This window comes from Heptranchias perlo, chromosome 11 (genome assembly GCF_035084215.1).
Source record: "Heptranchias perlo isolate sHepPer1 chromosome 11, sHepPer1.hap1, whole genome shotgun sequence".
NCBI lineage: Eukaryota > Metazoa > Chordata > Chondrichthyes > Hexanchiformes > Hexanchidae > Heptranchias > Heptranchias perlo.
The window spans coordinates 719,307-734,723 of NC_090335.1; the positions used below are offsets into that span (position 1 = coordinate 719,307).

At 46.9% G+C, this 15,417-nt stretch overlaps 1 protein-coding gene across 1 annotated transcript in view; it reads left to right on the forward strand.

Moving 5' to 3' along the window:
* Window positions 1–4,855: 4,855 nt before the first annotated feature.
* The window catches only part of LOC137327529 (soluble guanylate cyclase 88E-like), a 127,693-nt gene continuing 117,131 nt past the window's right edge, over window positions 4,856–15,417 (forward strand). The window contains exon 1 of the mRNA XM_067993430.1: window positions 4,856–5,026. Within this exon, the coding sequence (XP_067849531.1) occupies window positions 4,856–5,026 (171 nt within the window). The remainder of the gene's footprint in view (window positions 5,027–15,417) is intronic.

The window sequence follows — 15,417 nt, forward strand, 5'->3', positions numbered from 1 at the left end:
ACAGCCAGTTGTCGTGGTGCATATAGGCACCAACGATATAGGTAAAAAACAGGATGAGGTCCTACAAGCTGAATTTAGTGAGTTAGGAGTTAAACTAAAGAGTCGGACCTCAAAGGTAGTAATCTCAGGATTGCTACCAGTGCCACGGGTTAGTCAGAGTAGGAATGACAGGATAGCTAAGATGAATACGTGGCTTGAGAGATGGTGCAAGCTGGAGGGATTCAAATTCCTGGGCCATTGGAACCGGTTCTGGGGGAGGTGGGACCAGTACAAATTGGACGGTCTGCATCTGGGCAGGACTGGAACCAATGTCCTAGGGGGAGTGTTTGCCAGTGCTGTTGGGGAGGGTTTAAACTAATGTGGCAGGGGGATGGGAACCGATGCAGGAAGTCAGTGGGAAATAAAGTGGTGACAGAAACAAAACGCAGTAAGGGAGAGTGTACAGAACATGACCGGACAGATGGTCTGAGAAAGCAGGGCAAAGACCAAGGGAAGTCTAGATTAAACTGCATTTATTTCAATGCAAGAAGTCTGATGGGCAAGGCAGATGAACTCAGGGCATGGATGGGTACATGGGACTGGGATGTTATAGCTATTACTGAAACATGGCTAAGGGAGGGGCAGGACTGGCAGCTCAATGTTCCAGGGTACAGATGCTATAGGAAAGATAGAGCAGGAGGTAAGAGAGGAGGGGGAGTTGCGTTCTTGATTAGGGAGAACATCACGGCAGTAGTGAGAGGGGATATATCCGAGGGTTCGCCCACTGAGTCCATATGGGTAGAACTGAAAAATAAGAAGGGAGAGATCACTTTGATAGGATTGTACTACAGACCCCCAAATAGTCAACGGGAAATTGAGGAGCAAATATGTAAGGAGATTACAGACAGCTGCAAGAAAAATAGGGTGGTAATAGTAGGGGACTTTAACTTTCCCAACATTGACTGGGACAGCCATAGCATTAGGGGCTTGGATGGAGAGGAATTTGTTGAGTGTATTCAGGAGGAATTTCTCATTCAGTATGTGGATGGCCCGACTAGAGAGGGGGCAAAACTTGACCTCCTCTTGGGAAATAAGGAAGGGCAGGTGACAGAAGTGTTAGTGAGGGATCACTTTGGGACCAGTGATCATAATTCCATTAGTTTTAAGATAGCTATGGAGAAGGATAGGTCTGGCCCAAAAGTTAAAATTCTAAATTGGGGAAAGGCCAATTTTGATGGTATTAGACAGGAACTTTCAGAAGTTGATTGGGAGAGTCTGTTGGCAGGCAAAGGGACGTCTGGTAAGTGGGAGGCTTTCAAAAGTGTGTTAACCAGGGTTCAGGGTAAGCACATTCCTTATAAAGTGAAGGGCAAGGCTGGTAGAAGTAGGGAACCTTGGATGACTCGGGAGATTGAGGCACTCGTCAAAAAGAAGAAGGAGGCATATGACATGCATAGGCAGCTGGGATCAAGTGGATCCCTTGAAGAGTATAGAGATTGCCGGAGTAGAGTTAAGAGAGAAATCAGGAGGGCAAAAAGGGGATATGAGATTGCTTTGGCAGATCAGGCAAAGGTGAATCCAAAGAGCTTCTACAAATACATAAAGGGCAAAAGGGTAACTAGGGAGAGAGTAGGGCCTCTTAAGGATCAACAAGGTCATCTATGTGCGGAACCACAAGATATGGGTGAGATCCTGAATGAATATTTCACATCGGTATTTACGGTTGAGAAAGGCATGGATGTTAGGGAACTTGGGGAAATAAATAGTGATGTCTTGAGGAGTGTACATATTACAGAGAGGGAGGTGCTGGAAGTCTTAACGCGCATCAAGGTAGATAAATCTCCGGGACCTGATGAAATGTATCCCAGGACGTTAAGGGAGGTTAGGGAGGAAATTGCGGGTCCCCTAGCAGAGATATTTGAATCATCCACCGCTACAGGTGAGGTGCCTGAAGATTGGAGGGTAGCAAATGTTGTGCCTTTGTTTAAGAAGGGCGGCAGGGAAAAGCCTGGGAACTACAGACCAGTGAGCCTGACATCTGTAGTGGGTAAGTTGTTAGAGGGCATTCTGAGGGACAGGATCTACAGGCATTTGGAGAGGCAGGGACTAATTAGGAACAGTCAGCATGGTTTTGTGAGAGGAAAATCATGTCTCACGAATTTGATTGAGTTTTTTGAAGGGGTAACCAAGAAGATAGATGAGGGCTGTGCAGTAGACGTGGTCTACATGGACTTCAGCAAAGCATTTGACAAGGTACCGCATGGTAGGTTGTTACATAAGGTTAAATCTCATGGGATCCAAGGTGAGGTAGCCAATTGGATACAAAATTGGCTTGACGACAGAAGACAGAGGGTGGTTGTCGAGGGTTGTTTTTCAAACTGGATGCCTGTGTCCAGCGGTGTGCCTCAGGGATCGGTGCTGGGTCCGCTGTTATTTGTTATTTATATTAATGATTTGGATGAGAATTTAGGAGGCATGGTTAGTAAGTTTGCAGATGACACCAAGATTGGTGGCATTGTGGACAGTGAAGAAGGTTATCTAGGATTGCAACGGGATCTTGATAAATTGGGCCAGTGGGCCGATGAATGGCAGATGGAGTTTAATTTAGATAAATGTGAGGTGATGCATTTTGGTAGATCGAATCGGGCCAGGACCTACTCCGTTAATGGTAGGGCGTTGGGGAGAGTTATAGAACAAAGAGATCTAGGAGTACAGATTCATAGCTCCTTGAAAGTGGAGTCACAGGTGGATAGGGTGGTGAAGAAGGCATTCAGCATGCTTGGTTTCATTGGTCAGAACATTGAATGCAGGAGTTGGGATGTCTTGTTGAAGTTGTACAGGGCATTGGTGAGGCCACACTTGGAGTACTGTGTACAGTTCTGGTCACCCTATTATAGAAAGGATATTATTAAACTAGAAAGAGTGCAGAAAAGATTTACTAGGATGCTACCGGGACTTGATGGTTTGACTTACAGGGAGAGGTTAGACAGACTGGGACTTTTTTCCCTGGAGAGTAGGAGGTTAAGGGGTGATCTTATAGAAGTCTATAAAATAATGAGGGGCATAGATAAGGTCGATAGTCAAAATCTTTTCCCAAAGGTAGGGGAGTCTATAACGAGGGGGCACAGATTTAAGGTGAGAGGGGAGAGATACAAAAGGATCCAGAGGGGCAATTTTTTCACTCAAAGGGTGGTGAGTGTCTGGAACGAGCTGCCAGAGGCAGTAGTAGAGGCGGGTACAATTTTGTCTTTTAAAAAGCATTTGGACAGTTACATGGGGAAGATGGGTATCGAGGGATATGGGCCAAGTGCAGGCAATTGGGACTAGCTTAGTGGTATAAACTGGGCGACATGGACATGTTGGGACGAAGGGCCTGTTTCCATGTTGTAACTTCTATGATTCTATGATTCTATGAAAAGCCATTGAAGAAATGGCCCTATAAATCCAGACGCTCCAGCTGACAGCCTGTGATGCGGGTGCTCAGTCCGCGCACTGCACAGCTTTCCAACGGCAAACCCGGAAACAAGGTTAAGGGGCAACAATTAAGTCACAATCGTGTGGAGAACTGTAAGTTTTTATTATTCACATTTGCTGCGCGCCCACTGACCCCTCCCCACCCCTCTGCCATCTCGCCCTCGAGATCTCTCCCTGTCCCTTTCTTGTTCTATCTCTCTATGATTATCACTCTATCTCACTCTCTCTGACTCTCACTCTCTCTATCTCTATCATATAGTTCCCGGGCTGGATGTCTTGGTTGAGAGATAAGGGCTCATGGGGTTGGGGGTAATATATTAGCATGGATAGAGGATTGGTTAACGGACAGAAAACAGAGAGTAGGGATAAAAGGGTCATTTTCGGGTTGGCAGGCTGTAACTAGTGGGGTGCCGCAAGGATCGGTGCTGGGGCCTCAGCTATTTACAATCTATATTAATGACTTAGATGAAGGGACCGAGTGTAATGTATCCAAGTTTGGTGACGATACAAAGCTAGGTGGGAAAGTAAGCTGTGAGGAGGACACAAAGAGTCTGCAAAGGGATATAGACAGGTTAAGTGAGTGGGCAAGAAGGTGGCAGATGGAGTATAATGTGGGGAAATGTGAGGTTATTCACTTTGGTTGGAAGAAAAACAGAATATTTTTAAATGGTGAAACCATTAAATGTTGGTGTTCAGAGACATTTGGGTGTCCTCATACAAGGAACACCAAAAGTTAACATGCAGGTACAGCAAGCAATTAGGGAAGCAAATGGAATGCTGGCCTTTATTGCAAGGGGGTTGGAGTACAAGAGTAAGGAAGTCTTACTACAATTGTACTGGACTTTGGTGAGACCTCACCTGGAGTACTGTGTACAGTTTTGGTCTCCTTATCTAAGGAAGGATATATTTGCCTTCGAGGCGGTGCAACAAAGGTTCACTAGATTGATTCCTGGGATGAGAGGGTTGTCCTATGAGGAGAGATTGAGTAGAATGGGCCGATACTCTCTGGAGTTTAGGAGAATGAGAGGTGATCTCATTGAAACATATAAAATTCTGAGGGGGCTCGACAGGGTAGATGCTGAGAGGTTGTCTCCCCTGGTTGGAGAGTCTAGAACTAGGGGACATAGTCTCAGGATAAGGGGTCGGACATTTAAGACTGAGATGAGGAGGAATTTCTTCACTCAGAGGGTTGTGAATCTTTGGAATTCTCTACCCCAGAGGGCTGTGGATGCTGAGTCATTGAATATATTCAAGACTGAGATCGATAGATTTTTGGACTCGAGGGGAATCAAGGGATATGGGGATCGGGCGGGAAAGTGGAGTTGAGGTTGATGATCAGCCATGATCTTATTGAATGGTGGTGCAGGCTCGAGGGGCCGAATGACCTCCTCCTTATGTTCTTATGAGAGCTGTCAGTTCCCTCACTGTCTTTTCTGTTTCACTCATCAGGTTGAACTTTGATAATTCGGCCTATCGCGACATTCAGAAGGATGACACCGAGGATGATGATTTGCTGCCTATCACCAGCGACTTCTTCTTCGAAGTCTTCCCTTTTAACATTGTCTTCAGACAGGTGAGTCTCTGTCCCCAGATCCGCTGGTTTCCCGGACCTGTATTACAATCTCTCCCCCCGATCCCAGATTACAGTATCTCTCTCTGGCTCCATGTATACCAGGCTTCAGTCTGTCTCCCGGGGTCCCTCAATGGCAGATTACAGTCTGTAATCCGGGGTCTCCAGGTACCAGATCGCGGGTCTGTCTCTCTGGGTTGCTCTATACAAGATTACAGTTCCTCACCCGCTGTCACTCTACACCAGATGACAGTCTCTCACCCATTGTCACTCGACACCAGATTACGGTCTCTCACCCATTCTCGCTCTATACCAGATTACAGTTCCTCACCCGCTGTCACTCTACACCAGATTACAGTCTCTCACCCGCTGTCTACACCAGATTACAGTCTCTCACTCATTGTCGGTCTATACCAGATTACAGTCTCTCACCCATTGTCACTCGACACCAGATTACAGTCTCTCACCCATTGTCGGTCTATACCAGATTAGTCTCTCACCCATTCTCGCTCCATACCAGTATACAGTCTCTCACCCATTGTCGCTCCATACCAGATTACAGACTCTCACCCATTGTCGCTCTACACCAGATTACAGTCTCTCACCCATTGTCGCTCTATACCAGATTACAGTTCCTCACCCGCTGTCACTCGACACCAGATTACAGTCTCTCACCCGCTGTCTACACCAGATTACAGTCTCTCACCCATTGTCGGTCGATATCAGATTACAGTCTCTCACCCATTGTCGGTCTATACCAGATTACAGTCTCTCACCCATTGTCGGTCTATACCAGATTACAGTCTCTCACCCATTGTCGCTCTATACCAGATTACAGTCTCTCACCCATTGTCGGTCTGTACCAGATTACAGACTCTCACCCATTGTCGCTCTATACCAGATGACAGTCTCTCACCCATTGTCGCTCCATACCAGATTACAGTCTCTCACCCGTGACGGTCTGTATATCAGATTACAGTCTCTCACCCATTGTCGCTCTGCACCAGATTACAGTCTCCCACCCATTGTCGCTCTATACCAGATTACAGTCTCTCACCCATTGTCGCTCGATACCAGATTACAGACTCTCACCCATTGTCGCTCTGTACCAGATTACAGACTCTCACCCATTGTCGCTCTGTACCAGATTACAGTCTCTCACCCATTGTCGCTCTATAACAGATTACAGTCTCTCAACCATTGTCGGTCTATACCAGATTACAGTCTCTCACTCTTTGTCGCTCTATACCAGATGACAGACTCTCACCCATTGTCGCTCTATACCAGATTACAGTCTCTCACCCGTGACGGTCTGTATATCAGATTAAAGTCTCTCACGCATTGTCGCTCTGCACCAGATTACAGTCTCTCACCCATTGTCGCTCTATACCAGATTACAGACTCTCACCCATTGTCGCTCTGTACCAGATGACAGACTCTCACCCATTGTCGCTCTATACCAGATTACAGTCTCTCACCCATTGTCGGTCTATACCAGATTACAGTCTCTCACCCATTGTCGCTCTATACCAGATGACAGACTCTCACCCATTGTCGCTCTATACCAGATTACAGTCTCTCACCCATTGTCGCTCTATACCAGATTACAGTCTCTCACCCGTGACGGTCTGTATATCAGATTACAGTCTCTCACCCATTGTCGCTCTGCACCAGATTACAGTCTCTCACCCATTGTCGGTCTATACCAGATTACAGTCTCTCACCCATTGTCGCTCTATACCAGATGACAGACTCTCACCCATTGTCGCTCTATACCAGATTACAGTCTCTCACCCATTGTCGCTCCATACCAGATTACAGTCTCTCACCCGTGACGGTCTGTATATCAGATTACAGTCTCTCACCCATTGTCGCTCTGCACCAGATTACAGTCTCTCACCCATTGTCGCTCTGTACCAGATTACAGTCTCTCAACCATTGTCGCTCTGCACCAGATTACAGTCTCTCACCCATTGTCGCTCTATACCAGATTACAGACTCTCACCCATTGTCGCTCTATACCAGATTACAGTCTCTCACCCATTGTCGCTCTGCACCAGATTACAGTCTCTCACCCATTGTCGCTCTATATCAGATTACAGTCTCTCACCCATTGTCGCTCTATACCAGATTACAGTCTCTCACCCATTGTCGCTCTACACCAGATTACAGTCTCTCACCCATTGTCGCTCTATACCATATTACAGACTCTCACCCATTGTCGCTTTGTACCAGATTACAGTCTCTCACCCATTGTCGCTCTGTACCAGATTACAGTCTCTCACCCATTGTCGCTCTGTACCAGATTACAGTCTCTCACCCATTGTCGGTCTATACCAGATTACAGTCTCTCACCCATTGTCGCTCTATACCAGATTACAGTCTCTCACCCATTGTCGCTCTCTACCAGATTACAGTCTCTCACCCATTGTCGCTCTATACCATATTACAGACTCTCACCCATTGTCGCTTTGTACCAGATTACAGTCTCTCACCCATTGTCGCTCTATACCAGATTGCAGTCTCTCGCCCATTGTCGCTCGATACCAGATTACAGTCTCTCACCCATTATCGCTGTATATCAGATTACAGTCTCTCACCCATTGTCGCTCTATACCAGATTGCAGTCTCTCGCCCATTGTCGCTATGTACCAAACTACTGACTCTCAGCCGTGACGGTCTGCACCAGATTACAGTCTCTCACCCATTGTCGCTCTGCACCAGATTACAGTCTCTCACCTATTGTCGCTCTACACCAGATTACAGTCTCTCACCCATTGTCGCTCTATACCAGATTACAGTCTCTCACCCATTGTCGCTCTGCACCAGATTACAGTCTCTCACCCATTGTCGCTCTGCACCAGATTACAGTCTCTCACCCATTGTCGCTCTATACCAGATTACAGTCTCTCACCCATTGTCGCTCTATATCAGATTACAGTCTCTCACCCATTGTCGCTCTATACCAGATTACAGACTCTCACCCGCTGTCACTCTATAGCAGATTGCAGTCTCTCACCCATTGTCGCTCTATACCAGATTACAGACTCTCACCCGTGTCACTCTGTATCAGATTACAGTCTCTCACCCATTGTGGCTCTATACCAGATTACAGTCTCTCACCCATTGTCGCTCTATACCAGATTACAGTCTCTCACCCATTGTCGCTCTATACCAGATTACAGTCTCTCACCCATTGTCGCTCCATACCAGATTACAGACTCTCATCCGCTGTCACTCTATACCAGATTACAGACTCTCACCCATTGTCGCTCTATACCAGATTAAAGACTCTCACCCGCTGTCGCTCTATACCAGATTACAGTCTCTCGCCCATTGTCGCTCTATACCAGATTGCAGTCTCTCGCCCATTGTCACTCTATACCCGATTACAGTCTCTCACCCGCTGTCGCTCTGTACCAGATTGCAGTCTCTCGCCCATTGTCGCTATGTACCAGATTACTGACTCTCACCCATGACTCTCTATGCCAGATTACAGATTCTCACTATTGTCGCTCTGCACCAGATTACAGTCTCTCACCCATTGTCGCTCTATACCAGATTGCAGACTCTCACCCGTGTCACTCTGTACCAGATTACAGTCTCTCAACCATTGTCGCTCTGTACCAGATTCCAGTCTCTCACCCATTCTCGCTCTATACCAGATTACAGTCTCTCACCCATTGTCGCTCTGTACCAGACTACGGTCTCTCACCCATTGTCGCTCTATTTCAGATTACAGTCTCTCAACCATTGTCGCTCTATACCAGATTACAGACTCTCACCCATTGTCGCTCTGTCCCAGATTACAGTCTCTCACCCATTGTCGGTCTATACCAGATTACAGTCTCTCACCCATTGTCGCTCTATACCAGATGACAGACTCTCACCCATTGTCGCTCTATACCAGATTACAGTCTCTCACCCATTGTCGCTCCATACCAGATTACAGTCTCTCACCCGTGACGGTCTGTATATCAGATTACAGTCTCTCACCCATTGTCGCTCTGCACCAGATTACAGTCTCTCACACATTGTCGCTCTATACCAGATTACAGTCTCTCACCCATTGTCGCTCGATACCAGATTACGGTCTCTCACCCATTGTCGCTCTACATCAGATTACAGTCTCTCACCCATTGTCGCTCTATACCAGATTGCAGTCTCTCACCAATTGTCGCTCTGTACCAGACTACGGTCTCTCACCCATTGTCGCTCTATATCAGATAACAGTCTCTCACCCATTGTCGCTCTATACCAGATTACAGACTCTCACCCGCTGTCACTCTATACCAGATTACAGTCTCTCACCCATTGTCGCTCTATACCAGATTACAGACTCTCACCCATTGTCGCTCTGGACCAGATTACAGTCTCTCACCCATTGTCGCTCTATACCAGATTACAGACTCTCACCCATTGTCGCTCCATACCAGATTACAGACTCTCAGACGCTGTCACTCTATACCAGATTACAGACTCTCACCCATTGTCGCTCTATACCAGATTACAGTCTCTCGCCCATTGTCGCTCTATACCAGATTAAAGTCTCTCACCCGCTGTCGCTCTATACCAGATTACAGACTCTCACCCATTGTCGCTCTATACCAGATTACAGTCTCTCGCCCATTGTCGCTCTATACCAGATTGCAGTCTCTCGCCCATTGTCGCTATGTACCAGATTACTGACTCTCACCCGTGACTCTCTATGCCAGATTACAGATTCTCACTATTGTCGCTCTGCACCAGATTACAGTCTCTCACCCATTGTCGCTCTATACCAGATTGCAGACTCTCACCCATTGTCGCTCTATACCAGATTACAGTCTCTCGCCCATTGTCGCTCTATACCAGATTAAAGTCTCTCACCCGCTGTCGCTCTATACCAGATTACAGACTCTCACCCATTGTCGCTCTGTACCAGATTACAGTCTCTCAACCATTGTCGCTCTGGACCAGATTACAGTCTCTCACCCATTGTCGCTCTGCACCAGATTACAGTCTCTCACCCATTGTCGCTCTATACCAGATTACAGTCTCTCACCCATTGTCGCTCTATACCAGATTACAGACTCTCACCCATTGTCGCTCTATACCAGATTAGTCTCTCACCCATTGTCGCTCTGCACCAGATTACAGTCTCTCAACCATTGTCGCACTATACCAGATTACAGTCTCTCACCCATTGTCGCTCTATACTAGATTACAGTCTCTCACCCATTGTCGCTCTATACCATATTACAGACTCTCACCCATTGTCACTTTGTACCAGATTACAGTCTCTCACCCATTGTCGCTCTGTACCAGATTACAGTCTCTCACCCATTGTCGCTCTGTACCAGATTACAGTCTCTCACCCATTGTCGGTCTATTCCAGATTACAGTCTCTCACCCATTGTCGCTCTATACCAGATTACAGACTCTCACCCATTGTCGCTCCATACCAGATTACAGACTCTCACCCGCTGTCGCTCTATACCAGATTACAGTCTCTCGCCCATTGTCGCTCTGTACCAGATTACAGTCTCTCACCCATTGTCGGTCTATACCAGATTACAGTCTCTCACCCGTTGTCGCTCTATACCATATTACAGTCTCTCACCCATTGTCGCTCTATACCATATTACGGACTCTCACCCATTGTCGCTTTGTACCAGATTACAGTCTCTCACCCATTGTCGCTCTATACCAGATTACAGTCTCTCACCCATTATCGCTGTATATCAGATTACAGTCTCTCACCCATTGTCGCTCTCTACCAGATTGCAGTCTCTCGCCCATTGTCGCTATGTACCAGATTACTGACTCTCACCCGTGACGGTCTGTACCAGATTACAGTCTCTCACCCATTGTCGCTCTGCACCAGATTACAGTCTCTCTCCCATTGTCGCTCTGCACCAGATTACAGTCTCTCACCCATTGTCGCTCTATACCAGATTACAGTCTCTCACCCATTGTCGCTCTGCACCAGATTACATTCTCTCACCCATTGTCGCTCCATACCAGATTACAGTCTCTCACCCATTGTCGCTCTATACCAGATTACAGTCTCTCACCCATTGTCGCTCTATACCATATTACAGACTCTCACCCATTGTCGCTTTGTACCAGATTACAGTCTCACCCATTGTCGCTCTGTACCAGATTACAGTCTCTCACCCATTGTCGCTCTGTACCAGATTACAGTCTCTCACCCATTGTCGGTCTATACCAGATTACAGTCTCTCACCCATTGTCGCTCTATACCAGATTACAGTCTCTCGCCCATTGTCGCTCTATACCAGATTGCAGTCTCTCGCCCATTGTCGCTCTGTACCAGATTACATTCTCTCACCCATTGTCGGTCTATACCAGATTACAGTCTCTCACCCATTGTCGCTCTATACCAGATGACAGACTCTCACCCATTGTCGCTCTATACCAGATTACAGTCTCTCACCCATTGTCGCTCTATACCAGATTACAGTCTCTCACCCGTGACGGTCTGTATATCAGATTACAGTCTCTCACCCATTGTCGCTCTGCACCAGATTACAGTCTTTCACCCATTGTCGCTCTGCACCAGATTACAGTCTCTCCCCCATTGTCGCTCTATACCAGATTACAGACTCTCACCCATTGTTGCTCTGTACCAGATTACAGTCTCTCACCCATTGTCGCTCTGCACCAGATTACAGTCTCTCCCCCATTGTCGCTCTGTACCAGATTACAGACTCTCACCCATTGTTGCTCTGTACCAGATTACAGTCTCTCACCCATTGTCGCTCTATATCAGATTACAGTCTCTCACCCATTGTCGCTCTATACCAGATTACAGACTCTCACCCGCTGTCACTCTATAGCAGATTGCAGTCTCTCACCCATTGTCGCTCTATGCCAGATTACAGACTCTCACCCGTGTCACTCTGTATCAGATTACAGTCTCTCACCCGCTGTCACTCTATACCAGATTACAGTCTCTCACCCATTGTCGCTCTATACCAGATTACAGTCTCTCACCCGCTGTCACTCTATACTAGATTACAGTCTCTCACCCATTGTCGCTCCATACCAGATTACAGACTCTCATCTGCTGTCACTCTATACCAGATTACAGACTCTCACCCATTGTCGCTCTATACCAGATTACAGACTCTCACCCGCTGTCGCTCTTTTCCAGATTACAGTCTCTCGCCCATTGTCGCTCTGTACCAGATTGCAGTCTCTCGCCCATTGTCACTCTATACCAGATTACAGTCTCTCACCCGCTGTCACTCTGTACCAGATTGCAGTCTCTCAACCATTGTCGCTCTGTACCAGATTACAGTCTCTCAACCATTGTCGCTCTGTACCAGATTACAGTCTCTTACCCATTGTCGCTCTGCACCAGATTACAGTCTCTCACCCATTGTCGCTCTATACCAGATTACAGACTCTCACCCGTGTCACTCTCTACCAGATTACAGTCTCTCAACCATTGTCACTCTATACCAGATTACAGTCTCTCACCCATTGTCGCTCTATACCAGATTGCAGACTCTCACCCGTGTCACTCTGTACCTGATTACAGTCTCTCAACCATTGTCGCTCTATACCAGATTACAGTCTCTCAACCATTGTCGCTGTGCACCAGATTACAGTCTCTCACCCATTCTCGCTCTATACCAGATTACAGTCTCTCACCCATTCTCTCTCTATACCAGATTGCAGTCTCTCACCCATTGTCGCTCCATACCAGATTACAGTCTTTCACCCATTGTCACTCTATACCAGATTACAGTCTCTCACCCATTGTCGCTCTGTACCTGATTACAGTCTCTCACCCATTGTCGCTCTGTACCAGATTACAGTCTCTCACCCATTGTCGCTCTATACCAGATTACAGTCTCTCACCCATTGTCGCTCTATACCAGATTACAGTCTCTCACCCATTGTCGCTCTATACCATATTACAGACTCTCACCCATTGTCGCTTTGTATCAGATTACAGTCTCTCGCCCATTGTCGCTCTATACCAGATTACAGTCTCTCACCCGTGACGGTCTGTATATCAGATTACAGTCTCTCACCCATTGTCGCTCTGTACCAGATTGCAGTCTCTCGCCCATTGTCGCTATGTAACAGATTACTGACTCTCACCCGTGACGGTCTGTACCAGATTACAGTCTCTCACCCATTGTCGCTCTACACCAGATTACAGTCTCTCACCCATTGTCGCTCTATACCAGATTACAGTCTCTCACCCATTGTCGCTCTGCACCAGATTACAGTCTCTCACCCATTGTCGCTCTGCACCAAATTACAGTCTCTCACCCATTGTCGCTCTATACCAGATTACAGTCTCTCACCCATTGTCGCTCTATACCAAATTACAGACCTCACCCATTGTCGCTCTTTCCCAGATTACAGTCTCTCATCCGTCTCACTCTATTCCAGATTACAGTCTCTCACCTGGCTCACTCTATACCAGATTACAGTCTCTCACCTGGCTCACTCTATACCAGATTACAGTCTCTCTCATAGAATCATAGAATCAGAGAAATTTTTGGCACGGAAGGAGGCCATTTGGCCCATTGTTTCTGTGCCAGCCGAAAAAGAGCTACCCAGCTTAATCTCACTTTCCAGCACTTGGTCCCTGTCCCTGTAGGTTATGTCACTTCAGGTTCACTTTTTAAATGAGTTGAGGGTTTCTGACTCTCCCACCCTCTCAGGCAGTGAGTTCCAGACCCCCATCACCCTCTGGGTGAAAACATTTCTCCTCAGCTCCCTTCTAATCCTTCTACCAATTACTTTAAATCTATGCCCTCTGGTTATTGACCTCTCTGCTAAGGGAAATAGGTCCTCCCTATCCACTCTATCTAGGCCCCTCATAATTTTATACACCTCAATTAAATCTCTCCTCAGCCTCCTCTGTTCCAAAGAAAACAACCCCAGCCTATCCAATCTTTCCTCATAGCTAAAATTCTCCAGTCCTGGCAACATCCTCGTAAATCTCCTCTGTACCCTCTCTAGTGCAATTACATCCTTCCTGTAATGTGGTGACCAGAACTGTACACAGTACTCAAGCTGTGGCCTAACTAGTGTTTTATACAGTTCTAGCATAACCTCCCTGCTCTTATATTCTGTGCCTTGGCTAATAAAGGAAAGTATCCCGTATGCCTTCTTAACCACCTTATCTACCTGTCCTGCTACCTTCAGGGATCTGTGGACATGCACTCCAAGGTCCCTCACTTCCTCTACACCTCTCAGTATCCTCCCATTTATTGTATATTCCCTTGCCTTGTTTGCCCTCCCCAAATGCATTACCTCACACTTCTCCGGATTGAATTCCATTTGCCACTTTTCTGCCCACCTGACCAGTCCATTGATATCTTCCTGCAGTCTACAGCTTTCCTCCTCACTATCAACCATACGGTCAACTTTTGTATCACCTGCAAACTTCATAATCGTGCCCCCCACAGTCAAGTCTAAATCATTAATAAACACCACAAAAAGCAAGGGACCCAGTACTGAGCCCTGCGGAACCCCACTGGAAACAGCCTTCCAGTCACAAAAACACCCGTCGACCATTACCCTTTGCTTCCTGACACTGAGTCAATTTTGGATCCAATTTGCAACTTTCCCTTGGATCCCATGGGCATTGACTTATCTGATCAGTCTGCCATGTGGGGCCTTGTCACTCTGCACCAAATTACAGTCTCTCTCCCCGGGTCTCAATATACCAAATTACAGTCTCTCTCCCCGGGTCTCAATATACCAAATTACAGTCTCTCTCCCCGGGTCTCAATATACCAAATTACAGTCTCTCTCCCCGGGTCTCAATATACTAAATTACAGTCTCTCTCCCCGGGTCTCAATATACCAAATTACAGTCTCTCTCCCCGGGTCTCAATATACCAAATTACAGTCTCTCTCCCCGGGTCTCAATATACCAAATTACAGTCTCTCTCCCCGGGTCTCAATATACCGGATTAGTCTGTGTCCCCCGGTCACTCTATACCAGATTACTGTCTGTCTCCCTGGGTCCCTCTGTACCAGATTACAGTCCCTCTTCCTCGGCCATCCAATTCCAGATTACAGTCTTGCCCCGGGTCTCACTATATCAGATTACAGTTTCTCTCCCCGCGCCACTCATTACCAGCCTACAATCTATCTCCCCGGGTCTCACTATACCAGATTACAGTCTCTCTCCATGGGTCCCTCTATCCCAGATTACAATCTCTTTCCCTGGGTCCCTCTATAACAGATTGCAGTCTCTCTCCGCAGGTCACTATTCCAGATTACAGTCTCTTCCTGGGTCTCACTATACCAGATTACAGTCTCTCTCTCCAGATCTCACTGTACCATATTACAGTCTGTCTCCCTGGGTCCATCTATACCAGATTACATTCTCTCTCCCTGGGTCACTATACCAG